This window comes from Prunus mume, linkage group LG1 (genome assembly GCF_029339155.1).
Source record: "Prunus mume cultivar Tortuosa linkage group LG1, ASM2933915v1, whole genome shotgun sequence".
NCBI lineage: Eukaryota > Viridiplantae > Streptophyta > Magnoliopsida > Rosales > Rosaceae > Prunus > Prunus mume.
The window spans coordinates 9,489,815-9,504,462 of record NC_142698.1 but is presented as its reverse complement, the minus strand read 5'-3'; the positions used below and the strand labels follow the sequence as shown (position 1 = coordinate 9,504,462).

Here is a 14,648-nt window from a genome sequence, read left to right as displayed (position 1 = left end):
TTTCCACCCACTATAGAACCACTCGTTTTGGTTTGTTTACGCATTTGGGCTGGTGTGCATATGTAGTTGGAGCTTGCAACCAAACGAAAGTAACTGAAAAAACTGTAGCAAAAGACCATTGGGCTATTTGTGGGGCTCAAGAAACTTCCAATTGAAAACACAACGACATGGCCCCAGCCCCAGCCCAAGTAACCGTCGCCGAAAATTGACCTTTCTCAGATCCAACCATCTTCCAACGTTCTATCCTCTTCTCATAATTATGGTCCAATCGGAGAACCACAAAGCAACCTAATCCTTAAACCACTGTACTCGCCACTCACCTCAAAAACCACACTTCTCCAGACGACGCCGTCTCGCCCGCTAACGATCCCAAGAAGCGAGTAGTTAACATTTTCATTACTCTCAGCATTAGGCCAAATCCCAACAATAATCTCACCTTTTTCAACCCAACTTGTTCAAAATCAAACGAATCTCAATCCCTCTCTCTCTCTCTCTCTCTCTCTCTCTCTTTCTCTCCGTCTCTCTCAACTCTCAAACTCTCTCTGCTTCTCCTTCTCCAATGGCTTCCGCAGTGCCCGAAACCCTAAGCCGAGAACAGTATGTGTACCTGGCCAAGCTCGCCGAGCAAGCCGAGCGCTACGAGGAGATGGTGAGCTTCATGGAGAAGCTGGTGGTGGGGTCCACCGCCGCCGGGACTGAGCTGACGGTCGAGGAGCGCAACCTTCTCAGTGTCGCCTACAAGAACGTCATCGGCTCGCTCCGGGCGGCTTGGCGCATAGTGTCATCGATCGAGCAGAAGGAGGAGGGACGCCGGAACGAGGAACACGTGGCGCTCGTCAAGCAGTACAGATCCAAGGTCGAGACTGAGCTCTCGGCCATCTGCGCCGGAATTCTCGAGCTCCTGGAGAAGCACCTTGTTCCATCGGCTTCTACTGGAGAGTCCAAGGTCTTCTACTTGAAGATGAAGGGCGATTATCATCGATACCTCGCTGAGTTTAAAAATGGCGATGAGAGAAAAACCGCTGCTGAGGACACCATGGTTGCTTACAAGGCTGCTCAGGTATTTTCATTTCTTTTTCTTTCGATTTAATTCACTTAAAAACCAAATTTAATTTAGTTTAATTTGGTTTAATTGGATTGGTGTGAAGGATATTGCTTTGGCTGATTTGGCGCCTACGCATCCAATAAGGTTGGGGCTGGCTCTCAATTTCTCGGTGTTTTACTACGAGATCCTTAATTCCTCAGAGAAAGCTTGTAGCATGGCTAAACAGGTTTGGGCTTCCTTTGAGATTCTTGAAGTTATTGGTTTAAAGACTTGTAATTCTTTACTTCTTATGGTATGATCATATGAATAGAAAACACTGGAGTATGTTGAATTTTGAATATGGGTGCGAAAGATCTTTAGGTTGCTTGCCTAGGTATTTGTTAATTTGAAATTAGGGCAGCTTCATTTGTATGGAGGCAAATTAGTAGTGGAATACATAAGCTACAATGGTGTTGCTTACTGTAAAACTCTTTCTGTTAGTTTGAGGATGTTGAAGTAGTTTATTTTACTCAATGTGCTACAAATTTTGCTGTTCTGGACATAATTGACTGAGAAGTAGACTCTTGGAAATGCCTGTTTCTTCCATATTTTGGTCCTTAGCCGCCAATATTTTTCTTTAAAAGCAAAAAGGTATTCTTTTGATTGCATAAATCTTTAGCAGTGCTCAATGACACTCCAACCTAGCCTCTTCCACGGTCTTAAATTCTGAGGGCAAGTGAAATGAAGGGATTACCCATCCCACCACGTAATGACCCTGTTAGCGCCTTTTCCACCTGGGCTGATGCACATTTGCATCATTTATGTTATCCATATTGTATTTATTATCAAAACATATTAGGGTAGTAGATGAATGTGCAGTAAATAGGTAAGATCATCATGTCACTATCTAACCCCTGCAGTAACCAATATTTGGTTTAATCTACACAGTTATAGTTGTTCATCTACATGTATACTATGTAAGTCCTTGTATATTTATCAAGTGTTATTTAGTCTGTGCATTTGTTATTGTTAATTTATATGCATATATATATATATATGTACTTTATATAAATCACTCTTGTTTAATTGTTGCAGTTATTTAATCTACTCCATTTGTTATTGTCTACACTTTTATACATATACTTATTATGTTGTGTATTCAGTCATATTTTAGTAACTAGTAAACCCTTTCTAAGTAAGAGTGTGTATCTGCACACATTATGTTCACCCTAATCAGTCCAAATCTGTATACAGTTAAGTTTCTTCTTTTTTATTTATTGTCATAATAGTAAGCATCTCCTAAAGTTTCATTGGAAGTTTCCATTTTTTCAAACAATTTCCGTTGCTTCTCTTGAGTTTTTACCGCTATCGTGTTTTGGACCTCTGGTATATTTTCCGGACCGATATTTTAGACCTTGGCCTCCAAGACATCACACATTCTTGGATAAGGCACTATAAATTAGCATTTCTAATTTGGTAGGATTTAACTCGCTTCTTCTGAGATGCAATATGCTATTAGGAGACCAAGATTAGCAAGAAGTTGGTTGTGATTATTTATAGTATTTCCATACTTGCTACACCAACATAGTATGATTATTACTTTGGTAGCATGCAAAGTGCATCTTCTATGCTGGAGGCTAACGCTAATGGTTATACTGGACTTTGTTTTTTCTTTGGTGAAGATAAGAATGGACTTTGACTGTCTGGTTGCAAGGATTGCTTGATTGAATTTATTCATTAATTGTTTTCTCTTTCCCTCTTTAGGTTTCTTTTGCTTGCATTTGTAGATGGATAATTGGGAATTATGGATGTATAGATGAGAAGAAGGGAAAATGTTAACTTGGGAATTTTAGATTTTTGTATGGTGTTTTGGCAGTATTAAATTTTATAGACTGTAAGCGGATGAACTCACTTATGTTCTACCCATAAAGAGTTCATTTAGCTAGGAAAGAAGCCAAACTTGACATTGAGTGGCACCAGCTAGCTAGACCAACCAAAAGCAGGAGATACAATTATATTCACTGGGAATAGAATAGTTATGCAGCAATTACAATTGGCCTCAATACCCTATGCATGTTCATCTATGTGACATAGATGCAAAACGTAATTTATGGCATGGACTTCATAGTATGTTAGTGTGATCAATTGTCTGTTGTGTTTTTTAACATTTAGATATTGAAAATCTGCGTCCAAAAATCTTTGGGTAAGGGTTTCATCTCATATGAGGCATATATTCTAGTCATAGGAAAGCTAAGAGCTAATTAATAGTTAGAAAATTTTAGAGGGCAAGTACAAGAATTAGGCCAAAATGCATTTGGTATCAACTAAGAGATAACTTAGGAGGCTACCTAATAATTCCCCTCAAATTCAATGGTCTAGAGAGAACGAGTTTTTGGAATGCAAAAGTACATAAAGGTGCTTGTGAATCCCTTAATGAAGAAATAAAAATCCTGATGGGTTGAAGGAACAAACTGAAACCAATTACTGTCAGAAAGGTATATGGTCACAAATGAAGTGATAAATCAAGCTCAATGTGCTTGGTGCGAGCTTGGAAAACCAGACCAGAAACCATGTTTGTAGCATTGAGGTTACCAAACTAGAGCAGTACCGGATTTGAAATAAGCAAATGGAGCTAATGAGGAAAGGTGGTTAATCCAAAAAATCTTGGCACAAACTTGAGTAAGTGAGCAATGCACTGGAACAAGAGACAGTAGTCTTCTTTTGGCAATACAAAAAATCAGGTTGGGGCCCAAGAAAACTTAGAAACCAGAAGTTGAAGACCGAGAAAACCAACCCAATCAACATTAGAGAAAGCATAAACAGCAACGGTACTAGAAGATGGTCAAAAGTCTAATACAGAATCCAGTGTTACTTTGAGAGACTGTAGAATGTGCTCAATAGCAACAAGATGTAGGGTTCATAGTACACTCATAGATTGAGCAGCATGATGAATTGCAAAGGTGATGTTTGGATAAGTCATAGTCAGCTACTGGAGTAAGCAAACTAAACAATGGTATTCAGTAGTGTCTGAAAGGGTGAGTATGCAAAATTGCAACTTAGTGCTCAAGGGAGTGGTGCCTGTTTGCGCTTTCCCATAACATTTCCTAGTTGCCCGAGATGGAAGGCCTAAATGTAAAGAAGACAACTCAAGGCCTAGAAAATAATTAAGCGTGCCGGGATTCAATATTTAAAATTTGTTGCAGAAAGTGGACATATAGGAGGAAAGCAAAGATGGTGTGTCTCTGGCTATCACAATTTCATCCACATGAGAGTGACATTTAAAAACAAATATGGAGGGATCTGTGTAACCATAGGATGAAAGATTTAAATTGCTGAAACTAGGCATGAGGAGTTTGTTTGGGCCCATTAATAGCCTTGTCAAGCTGGAAAAAAAAAGGTTAGGATGCTGGGATCCACAAACCTAGAGAGATAAAATGTCGGGGTGCAGGAGGCAAGGTGGTGATTAGGAAAACATAATAAGAGGAAGTAACAAATGATGGAGAGAAATTTTGATCAATGGAGGGGGGATTCGAACTTGGGACCTCTTCCAACATTCGAAAGAGAAGTACCAGTAGACAAAGAGCTAGTTGGTTTTATTGTCTATACTTTGTTAACTCCTCATACATGAGCTGATATAACATATCTGTTCCGATTGATGTGATAATCTCTAGATTTCTTAAACTACCTTGCGTTGTATGCAGGCTTTTGAGGAAGCTATTGCTGAGCTTGATACGCTGGGAGAGGAATCATACAAAGACAGCACCCTTATCATGCAACTGCTGAGGGACAACCTCACTCTCTGGACTTCAGATTTGCAGGTCTGTGCTACTTTCAAATTGAGTATTTTTTGCAGCGATTTATGTAGTGGGGATGATATACTGTTTGAATTTTGATGCATGAAGTAAGCAAAAAATCATCAGAATATATTAATTGAAACCTCAAAATCAAGGGTCCAATGTCATGATTTACTGGTTGAATTTTGATGCATAAAGTAGGAAATATATTTATAATGCTCTGTATGACTAAGAAATAAAAAGGGTTTGATTCCCTTGCATGCGTGTGGTCTTTTAGTTTGCAAATTTAGTAATGGGTGTGATGTGCAGGCCATAAATATGTAAGGTTGCATTTTAGCTTCTAAAAGCCTTTCCTAAATATACCCGTGTTTGGATTCTTGCAGGAGCAGATGGATGAGGCTTAAGCACTGGATTCTTAATCTCCTTGAGGGAGGTGGGCTTGAATGTCACAAATATTCTGTAATCTGCCGACGACTCTATTATGTCCTTATGTGCATATCATGTGCTCATGTTGACATGTTTCCTTCTAATTTGTTTGGTTTGGTTAATGAGAGTAGTAAAGATGATTCCTGGTAATTTTTTTTTTTACATGCTCCGCTTTTAGCTTATGATACGATTGGGAAAAAAAGAATTGAGACCATTCTGATTCCAGAACGACTCTCTATCATCAGTTTGGCTGCCTTATTTTGAAGGCATAAAGTTGTCACCCAAAGGTTTTTGCCTTTCGCCCTTTCTTGCCCCCTATCTTGCTCATAATATTTTCCCTCTTATTTACATTGGTTCATTTTATATTATTTTGGATTACATTGGAGAGAATCGAACTTTAAAGTTGTCCTGGTCCTAACTCAATTCTCCACCCTCCCTCGCCACTTGGGCTAACCCTTTATGTGCTTTTTCATCAACGCATTGTGTTGGGAGCTTCTGTAATGAGGGGCTGTGTCGAGGGGTACAATCCTGCCGTCCAATAATGACTTTGCAATTTGAAAGAAGGGCTATTAAGTCCCCTTCATTATAACCCTTCACTATAACCCCTCATTACAGTCACTCTGTGTTGTGTTGTGAATCATCGATAAGTTTGGGGGAGCCTGAAAATGCTGCTCGTCGCTGTAGTGAAGCTTGGTGTTTGCATGGCTACCAGTCCATTCTCTCAAGGGGGATTTTCATTTGAGAAATGGGCTTGTTTGGTGAAGAGAGTCCAGTCTTGTGTTGAATATTGCTAATAATAATCACCTCAATGGTCACTTTTTTACATGATCAATCTCACAGCTTTGATTCAAACAGTGGGGGGCATTGAATTACAAATTCCAAGGTCTCTTCTCATCAATCCTTGGTAGGAATTCTAAGCAGCTCTAACATCAAGAAGGCATAAATGGCCAACTGAAAACTACACCCATCATTGTCTGTCCCAAAGAAAGAAAACATGTTCTTTCATTCACTCAAAGCAATAAAACTCTGAAACCAACTTCACTTGGCCTTGCTCATTGCAAATAATCTACCATTTCAGCTCAAGAACCAAGGTGTTTTTGGTCTTCTCCCAGCTGCTGATTAATCATTGGTGCCTCATGGGAAAAGTTGATCTCATTCAAAACTTGATAACTGAATTTAACAAGCAGCTCCTGTTCTAGTCCAAGTCTATTATTCCCTGTTCGAAGCAATCATGCTTTGTAGTTTGTACATCCAGTTAAGTTCCAGCGGGAACTCTCTTAAAAACCATTTGACTTCTATTCTGTATTTGAACCCAAAACTAGTGAATTTGGATCAAATAGTTTGATTTTTTTTTTAATTTTTTTATTTGGTTAGACTATCATTTTGGATCACATATCCAGATAAGACTTCACATAATCAGTCATTCAAATTGACGAGAACATGTCCCTTAACTAGTAATACTGGATTTTCGTAAAAATGCATTCCTTGTTGGACGCTTTTCTCCTTACATTATCTTTTTTTATTTTACATTAAATTCATATCGAGAAAGGGTGAATTGAATAATCAGTTGAGTTAGATTATGATAGTAAGACATCGTTACAGGTAGATTTCCTCCGTAATTACATTTAAAAAAGTGTATTATTAACCATAATTAACAATAAAATACTGCAATTCTGCATCACTGATCAATTTTTTTAAAAATAATCCAGCATTTTCCGTGGCAGCATCATAATAAGGTTATTAAAATTGTGAAGGAAAAAAGAAAGAGACTCCTCTTGGAATGAGCAAGTATGCATTGGTCTCTCTAACCCTAATCATTTCCAATGTATCCATACACTATCTTCCACAACAATCGACAACTGCTAATTTTGACATCATCATTACTGATTAAAGAAAGTCCAGAATTTATAAAAATTGCTAGTGGAAGGGAAAGAAGAGGACAAATCACAAAACGGAAACAAAAGTAGATCCGTTACAGCAGAGAGACACATTTTAATTTTATTATTGTATATAAATATAAATAATTAATATATATATTAGGTCTGAGTCTCAGCTCTGGCTGGTGCTCTGGATGCTTTTGATGCATGGGGGGCTCGGGGTTTGAGAGAGAAAGAGAGAGTGCTCGAATCTCAAACACTTGCAAAAACCCTAAAGACCAAAAAGAATGGACAAATTAATATCCATTGTCCTCTCATGCCATTGCCATGCAGGTCCAATAGATTTAAGCTTTGCTTGCTCTAGCCGTTTGCATGAAGCATGAAGCTCTTACAAATTACAGTTAAAGTGTGTCAAAGTAAAAGGCTGTTTTTGTTTAATTTAATTCAACTTTGTGATGCACGATTACACGTGATTTGGGATATGTTTGTAGTAAAAAGTGTTTCACATTTGGTCTTGGAGAATTTTTGGGAGCCAAAACCCCATAAAAGAGGAGGGTGGTGGTGCTGGTGGTGGTGGAAAGGCTAACACAGAGAGAGAGAGAGAGAGAGAGAGAGAGAGAGAGAGAGAGCATCTCTAGGAGAAGAAAAAAGGGTTGGAAATTTGTGTTGGTAAAGTCTAGAAAAGGGAAAGATTCAAAGATCATGTTTCTTTTAGATCTTGTTTTGGTTTGAAACCCTACTTTTTATGAATGCAGGATTGAGTATCCTAAGTAGGGAAGCTTTAGAATTTTTTTCCATTCAATTTTATTTGACAACATATGGTTGGAATGGAAACTTTGAATGTTGGTGTGCCTAATTTGAATGACCTTCGATAAAATATACGAAGGTGAATGATTGATTTTGGAATTCAATGACCTAATATTATTAGGGATTCCATTTGATTTTGCAGTTCGATCAAAAATAATAAGCCCGACACAAAACTCATTTAATTCATGGCATATGTCAATAGTTCATTAAAGTATATAATATTTTACCTCCAATTATTCTTTTTTTCCTGACATTTGTGAAGAATTATTGGTGATAATAACTAGCATAATGTGCTTAATTTAATGTCAATTATTATGAATTATTGGTCATAAATAAATACTCTAAAAAATTATTAGTACATGCCATGACAATTTCATATTTCTATAATTTCTATCCCACTTTTCTTCTTCACATACGAAATTTGTAGCCCTATTCACCTTACTCCCAAAAAAAAACCTAATAAGTATATTGATCATTGTTCACACCAGTGACTAGTGGAGATGGATATTGATGGTCCCTATTGGATCCAAAAAAATACTTCCATACCCCGAAATCATTGTTCCGGAAAAGATAGGAAGAGGGAGACAATGACACCGGAACATGGAAATTTCTCTCCTAAGTTGAGGGTATATTTGACCTAGGACATGTGCATGCATAACATACAATTAGAGTGAGAAAGGCCAAAAGTACCATGGTGATGCCGATTTCTGAACCAAAACGGTTAGTTTTGATCATCTGCTGAGATTGCACAGAGCACGCGACTTCCTCAAAGGTGGAAAATGACAAAGCCATTGTCCATCGGTCATTCTTCACCAACCACCTCCTACATCTACACCTACATATTTACCCCTTCATTTCATTCATTCCCAATTGCTAATTGCCACTACGCTTCCTTTGCCTACCCGCTTCTTCCAAAATAACATTAAATAAATTAATAAATAAAAGAGAAATTCATCCCAATATTATTCCACCAAATACATTTTGCATTTTACAATCACTTGTCATATGCACATCCAAAGAGCTTTAGATGATCTCAAGTTCTCAACTTTTAGTTGGTTGCAAATGTTTCACTTATCTAATCATCACAAACTCATGACGACTTGTTAGACAACAAATCTAATTACTTGATATTTATCCCCTTACTTCTCTAATAATTTTCTCGTGTATTTGCGGCGCTATGTATATCAAATTATGATAAACTATTCAGTATTCACTTGATATTTACTATACAATAATAGTTCAGTGATATCTATTAAAACTCGATTCGGGTGGCGAACATACTAAACTCGATTATGAATTTGCATATGGTATCCCCAAGTCTTCCTTTTCAATTGTTGAGTTCCTTACCAAGCTTGTAAATTCTTTTAGGTATGGCATTAAAACGGTACATAGTCCTTACAAAAATGCAATGGGGTCAGATTCAACTAGTAGTAAACAATTGGGCTTGTAAGAATTGGAGTATTTGACTTGGGATCACCCTTTGAAAAAAAAAATTATATTCGTAAGGGTTAATGAGCCCAATAAACTAAAACCGCATTGTTCGTGGGTTCACAAATTAAATATGTAATCTCCCCACCGTATTTTGTGGAATCATTAATTACATCATTGCTAATTATATGAGATAATCACAACCAAGCATTTACCAGAAAATGAAAATCACAACCAAACCAAATTATCCTCGTTTCTCAACAAGAGGATTACTGCTCTTTAATACTTAAAAGCCACATTGCGGCTTCTAGTTTCAATAGTAACACTTTATTTTACACGCTTACGATAAGAGTTCAAATCTCGCTCCCACTATTTTTTAAATAAAAGAAGCAAATAAAAGTTACTTGTTCATTAACAAGTCTTCGACACCGATTCCATTAGGCCCCGACCTTCTAATTGCTTGCCTATTGAGGCATATTCATGCACTTCATTTAATATTTTCACACCTTCCATCACACTGTTATCCAACTTTAAATTTTTGAAATCGACTCTTATGTAAGTTATTAAATTTATGCACTCGCGCATAGATACATAGATTTTTCACGAGTTGTACTAACTAAAAATTGTCACGAATGACTAAAGATTGTGAGGAATGCAATATTTCACGTACATTAACCTTTATACCATTGAATTACTTGTCAAAAAGATAATAGTAATTAGAATAGCATCTTATACAAAGAAATGACATGAATATTATTTTTTTAATTTTTTTTAATACCTTAAAAGACCTTGAGTTCATGATATTTGACAAAAGACAGGTATGCGTTATCAGAAGCCAAGACACCTTCGAAATAAATCCTAAAAGCCTAATCTTTATCCCTCATCGACTGAACAAAGTTTGGTTTGTATTTTGTTTTTATTCTGTCTTTTATATTATTTCGTTATATTTTGATTTCCCAAACCAAAAATAAATTATAAAAAGAACAAATTGTTTGGTTTTCTTTTGTGGGCTTGGTTTTTTATTTTTGTTTCTGTATATCCATGAATCCACAACCTTCTCTCCCCCAATCTCACGTTTACCCTAAACCCACATGCTCAGTTCCTACATAAAGCTCCTCTCTTTGCATATAGTCTCTCCCCAAACACCCAAACACCTCTCTCTCTCTCTTTGTTTGTATCTATACCATATTCACACTTTCTTTATAGACTCCCTCCTCTTCTTCTTGGGTCCTGTTTTACAATGAAAATGCCATCTTTGATAAAATCCAGACTCTAATTTGATGAGATTTTCTTGGGTTTTCCAAGGCATATTGAGGTGCTCCAATGGCAGACAGCTTTGACTGTGCCAACTCAAACCTTCTTTGTGCAGAAAACTCAGATACCTGCTTTGATGATCTTAATTCTAATACCATAGATGACTTGGGGCTGTTCCCTTCAATGCCCCATAAAATCAATAATACCCACAATCAAGACCCCAGTTTTAATCATAATAGATCCAAATCTATGATAGATTTTCCGTTACAGAGTGAAGCAGGGGTTAGTTCAATGGTTAAGAGGGAGAGTGAGCATTTTCCCAGAGACGATTACCTCAAGAGACTGCGCAATGGGGACTTGGACTTGAGCAGTAGAAGAGAGGCCCTTGATTGGATTTCGAAGGTTGGTCTTTTTACTTTTCTTTGAATTTTACCTTTTTTTTGTTCCATTGGTTATTGCTTATCTTATAATGATTTGGACTTTTTACTAGTTTTTGCGATTGTCATTCAGGTTTCTGCAATTGGGTTTTGTTCTTCAACAGCATCATAAAACATTTGTTTACAATGTGACTTGTTTGATTGTTGTCGATATGTTCTGAATGTATCTAAGTTGTTGGGGATCAATGATCATGCGCGATTATTCCTAATCTAGTTCTCTGTGGCATCTCGTTTGTGTTCTAAAATTGGATATTGGTTTTCCCTGTATGTTTGCCCAGTTACTTCCTCACTTATGTTTCCCTTGTTTCTGATTGATGATGTCCCTTTTGCTTGATTACTGAATTAGGTTGACTTTTTTTCTATTGTGATCAACAGGCTCATGCCCATTACAGTTTTGGACCATTGAGTGTTTGTCTATCTATGAACTACTTGGATCGCTTCCTTTCACTTTATGAATTGCCTGTAAGTTAAGAAATTGGACCCAAAGTTTGCTTCTTTTGTTATTGGTTCAATTTCAAACAACGTGTTTTCATTTATGGTGTTTCTGTCCTTGATTATTCACTTCACTGTTCTTGTACATACAGAGAGGTAAAGCCTGGGCCGTGCAATTGCTAGCTGTGGCTTGTTTATCAATAGCAGCCAAGGTGGAGGAGACTACTGTACCTCAGTCTCTGGATTTACAGGTATTGAAATCATGTGCATTGATTTACAATGGTTGACTTGCAAATTTGATATTTTGGAAGCCGCTGTTGATCTCTGATTTACTTACAATGTTGTTGTTCTTATATGTGGATTGTGCACAGGTTGGAGATCCCAAGTTTGTGTTTGAAGCTAAAACTATACTAAGAATGGAGCTTCTTGTGATGAGCACTCTAAAGTGGAGAATGCAAGCTTGTACTCCCTACTCATTCATTGACTACTTCCTCAGCAAGATAAGTGATGATCAACATCCGTCAACATCATCTATCTGTAGATCAGAACAACTCATATTGAGCACAATAAGAGGTTTATTTTTTTTTCCTGACTGTGAATGAGTTATATTTTGTAGTTTGATGTTCTTGAGGATTAATTGGTTCAACGAACTGCTGGATGGGAATAAATGCAGGTATTGACTTCTTGGAATTCAGGCCTTCTGAAATTGCTGCAGCAGTGGCAATTTGTATTTCAGGAGAAACACAAGCAGTAGACATTGATAAGGCCATTTCTTGTTTCATGCATGTAGACAAGGTAAAAAGGTTGTTTCAGAGATGCAACCCATGATAGGACAAATTCGCTTTAGCTAATAACAAAGTATCCTGGATTTAATATGTTCTTTTTATCAATTTAATGATTTCTTGAAGCTCATCTGTTTGTGGGATTTGCAGGTAAGAGTGTTGAAGTGTCTTGAACTGATGAAAGATTTGTCATTGATCAGTGGTTCTGCTAATAGGGGAAGCGCCTCTGCTTCATCCGTACCCCAAAGTCCGGTTGGGGTGTTGGATGCTGCATGCTTGAGCTATAAAAGTGATGAATTTACAGTTGGGTCATGTGCAAATTCTTCACATAAAAGTCCAGACATTAAGAGGAGGAAACCAGACAATCCGTCTAAAATGGACTCCAAGTCATGAGATGTGAATTTTTCTCCTTCACAGGCTATCCAATCAGTTTGGTTGAATGGGAGTTTTGGTGTGGTTTTGGAGGTTCCTTATAGTAACACAGAAGAGAGAGAGAGAGAGAGAGAGATGAATAAAGTAATTTGGAAAAAAAATATCCAGGGGTCTCATGCTTCTAGCATGAAAGTAAAGTCACCAGCTGTTTATAATGAGACTACTCAACAGCCATAGATTTTAAAAGTGGTGATGATCCAGGGGTGCACAGCATTTTGAAAGATATGATCCAGTGGTGTTTGGGGAAAATACAGTTTTTTGTTGTATCTACCAGTTCAATGAGAAAGGGATCTGGAACTATATATAGCTGAAAAATATGTTCAAGTTTTTGTTTTTAACATTTTCCTTTCAGTGACAATATAAAGCAAAAAAATAAAATCCAGCAGGAGATCCAATGTTTTATTTTTTAATTGGATGAATGAATTAGTAAATTTGTGGTCCATTTCTGGACAATAAGATGCTGCTAAGTGTTGAGGAGGGAGGAGTTGCTATTGGGATTGACAATGGCTAGGATATGCCCCATTGGCCCCAAATAGGAGGCCCACCATTATTTGTTTTGAGTGGTGACCAGTCAAAATCTGAGCTTTCTCTGTACCATCATGCAAGTATTTCTAGTCATTATGAAGGATAGTTCCAAAAATAAGCAATCTTGGAAATAAACCCATTATAGGTAATTACTATTAAGCGATGTGATTTGATTCGATTTGAACTAAAATGAAGGGTGAAATCAAATAGTAATTAACTGGACAGTTTCACGGTTTAAGCATAGGGTTAATACTATTTTATCTTGGCTAATTCATTTCATAGTTGTTTTGGTCAATTTCGACATCGTACTTGTAATCGTGCGACTCATAGCCTTGCACGTTTCGCACTTTCTATTTCGGACCTTATAGTTTGGATGGAAGATGGACCTGAATGATTGTCTCTCATTCTTGCTAATGATGTTATGCTTGCTTCTTAATGCAATGTTATGATCTGATTCTAAAAAAAAAGGTCCACTTCAAGCCTTAAATTGTCTAATTAATTAGTACAAACAATTAAAAGTTTTCCTCTTTCGATTGGAGCGGAAGGAAAAAAATGTTATTCCGGTCCATTTTAAACAAGAACATTTGTCACTCTTGAACAATAACACCCATGGATGTCACTTCTCTAGCAACCATAGGCCGGCGAGCAGACAGATCACACTCCTACGATCTTGACCGCGGTCAACAACCAAACCGATGGGTCATCAGGGAAGGAAGCTCATACGACCACGTCAGCTGCTACAGAGAAGAAGAGGTAGCCTTGTCAGGAGTAGCACGAGGAGTTGGATGCAGAATAAAAAGAGCAAGAGCGACTAAGCTTGAAGGATTACTTTGAGCAAGGAGTTGTGAAATTTTATTTTAAATAAGTCATTGAAGAAAAAATCAAAATTTTAACCATGTTACTGTTGGAGAATGATATGGTCATTGTCATTATCAAAGAATAACTGGACCGACTTGTTTTTATTTGGAGATACTGAACCATTTTGTCTTCGTGCCATGGTCAATGTCATGCTCAATGTCCTTATATTATAATAGTAATACTCTTTTTAGGAATTAGGAACTTCAATTTTTTAATGCATATACTTTAGCTACATTAAGTTAATAAATTTCAACTCAAAAAGATAATTGCTAGGTGCAAGTGGTTTCTTTTAAATATTTTAATAAGTATTCTTTTTCTGAAGTCCAACTATAATCCGGGAACTCTTTTACCTAAAAAGGTATCTCGAATTAAAATGTGGACTTTTAATTAGGTTTTTCCTTTTCCCATACTTTCACTTGGTGATCATATTAATCTAAATTTTAATGAAACAGTAACAGATTTTTTTCTTTTGGTAATTGGAACATAGGAAAACTTAGTCGATTTTACCTAATGATGTGGTGCAGTCTATAAAGGCTATTAATACTCCTCTTAATGATACACGAGGGGATTAT

At 37.0% G+C, this 14,648-nt stretch overlaps 2 protein-coding genes across 3 annotated transcripts; both read left to right on the top strand.

Moving 5' to 3' along the window:
• The first annotated feature begins 290 nt into the window (after positions 1-290).
• Positions 291-5,394, top strand: LOC103334262 (general regulatory factor 8). The gene is made up of 4 exons (XM_008237207.2): positions 291-1,060; positions 1,149-1,271; positions 4,726-4,842; positions 5,202-5,394. The coding sequence occupies exons 1-4, from the start codon at positions 560-562 to the stop codon at positions 5,220-5,222; spliced, it is 762 nt and encodes a 253-aa protein (XP_008235429.1). The 5' UTR covers positions 291-559; the 3' UTR covers positions 5,223-5,394.
• Positions 5,395-10,370: 4,976 nt separating this feature from the next.
• On the top strand, positions 10,371-13,103 carry CYCD2;1 (Cyclin D2;1). 2 transcript variants are annotated; one of them, XM_008237197.3, is made up of 6 exons: positions 10,372-11,012; positions 11,423-11,509; positions 11,632-11,730; positions 11,851-12,052; positions 12,153-12,274; positions 12,412-13,103. In XM_008237197.3, exons 1-6 carry the CDS (start codon positions 10,680-10,682, stop codon positions 12,652-12,654), a joined length of 1,086 nt encoding a protein of 361 aa, XP_008235419.1. In that variant the 5' UTR covers positions 10,372-10,679; the 3' UTR covers positions 12,655-13,103. The 2 variants fall into 2 exon arrangements, with proteins under 2 accessions (XP_088900035.1, XP_008235419.1); XM_089043909.1 differs by lacking the exon at positions 11,423-11,509 and having other exon boundaries at positions 10,371-11,012.
• Positions 13,104-14,648: the final 1,545 nt, after the last annotated feature.

What these genes read in the sequence shown, in the direction of transcription:
- LOC103334262 (XM_008237207.2), top strand. Translation starts at nt 560, where the DNA reads ATGGCTTCCGCAGTGCCCGAAACCCTAAGCCGAGAACAGTATGTGTAC. An exon ending in CTTGTAGCATGGCTAAACAG is followed by an intron (nt 1,272 to 4,725) that starts GTTTGGGCTTCC and finishes CGTTGTATGCAG; the next exon opens with GCTTTTGAGGAAGCTATTGC. An exon ending in TCTGGACTTCAGATTTGCAG is followed by an intron (nt 4,843 to 5,201) that starts GTCTGTGCTACT and finishes GGATTCTTGCAG; the next exon opens with GAGCAGATGGATGAGGCTTA.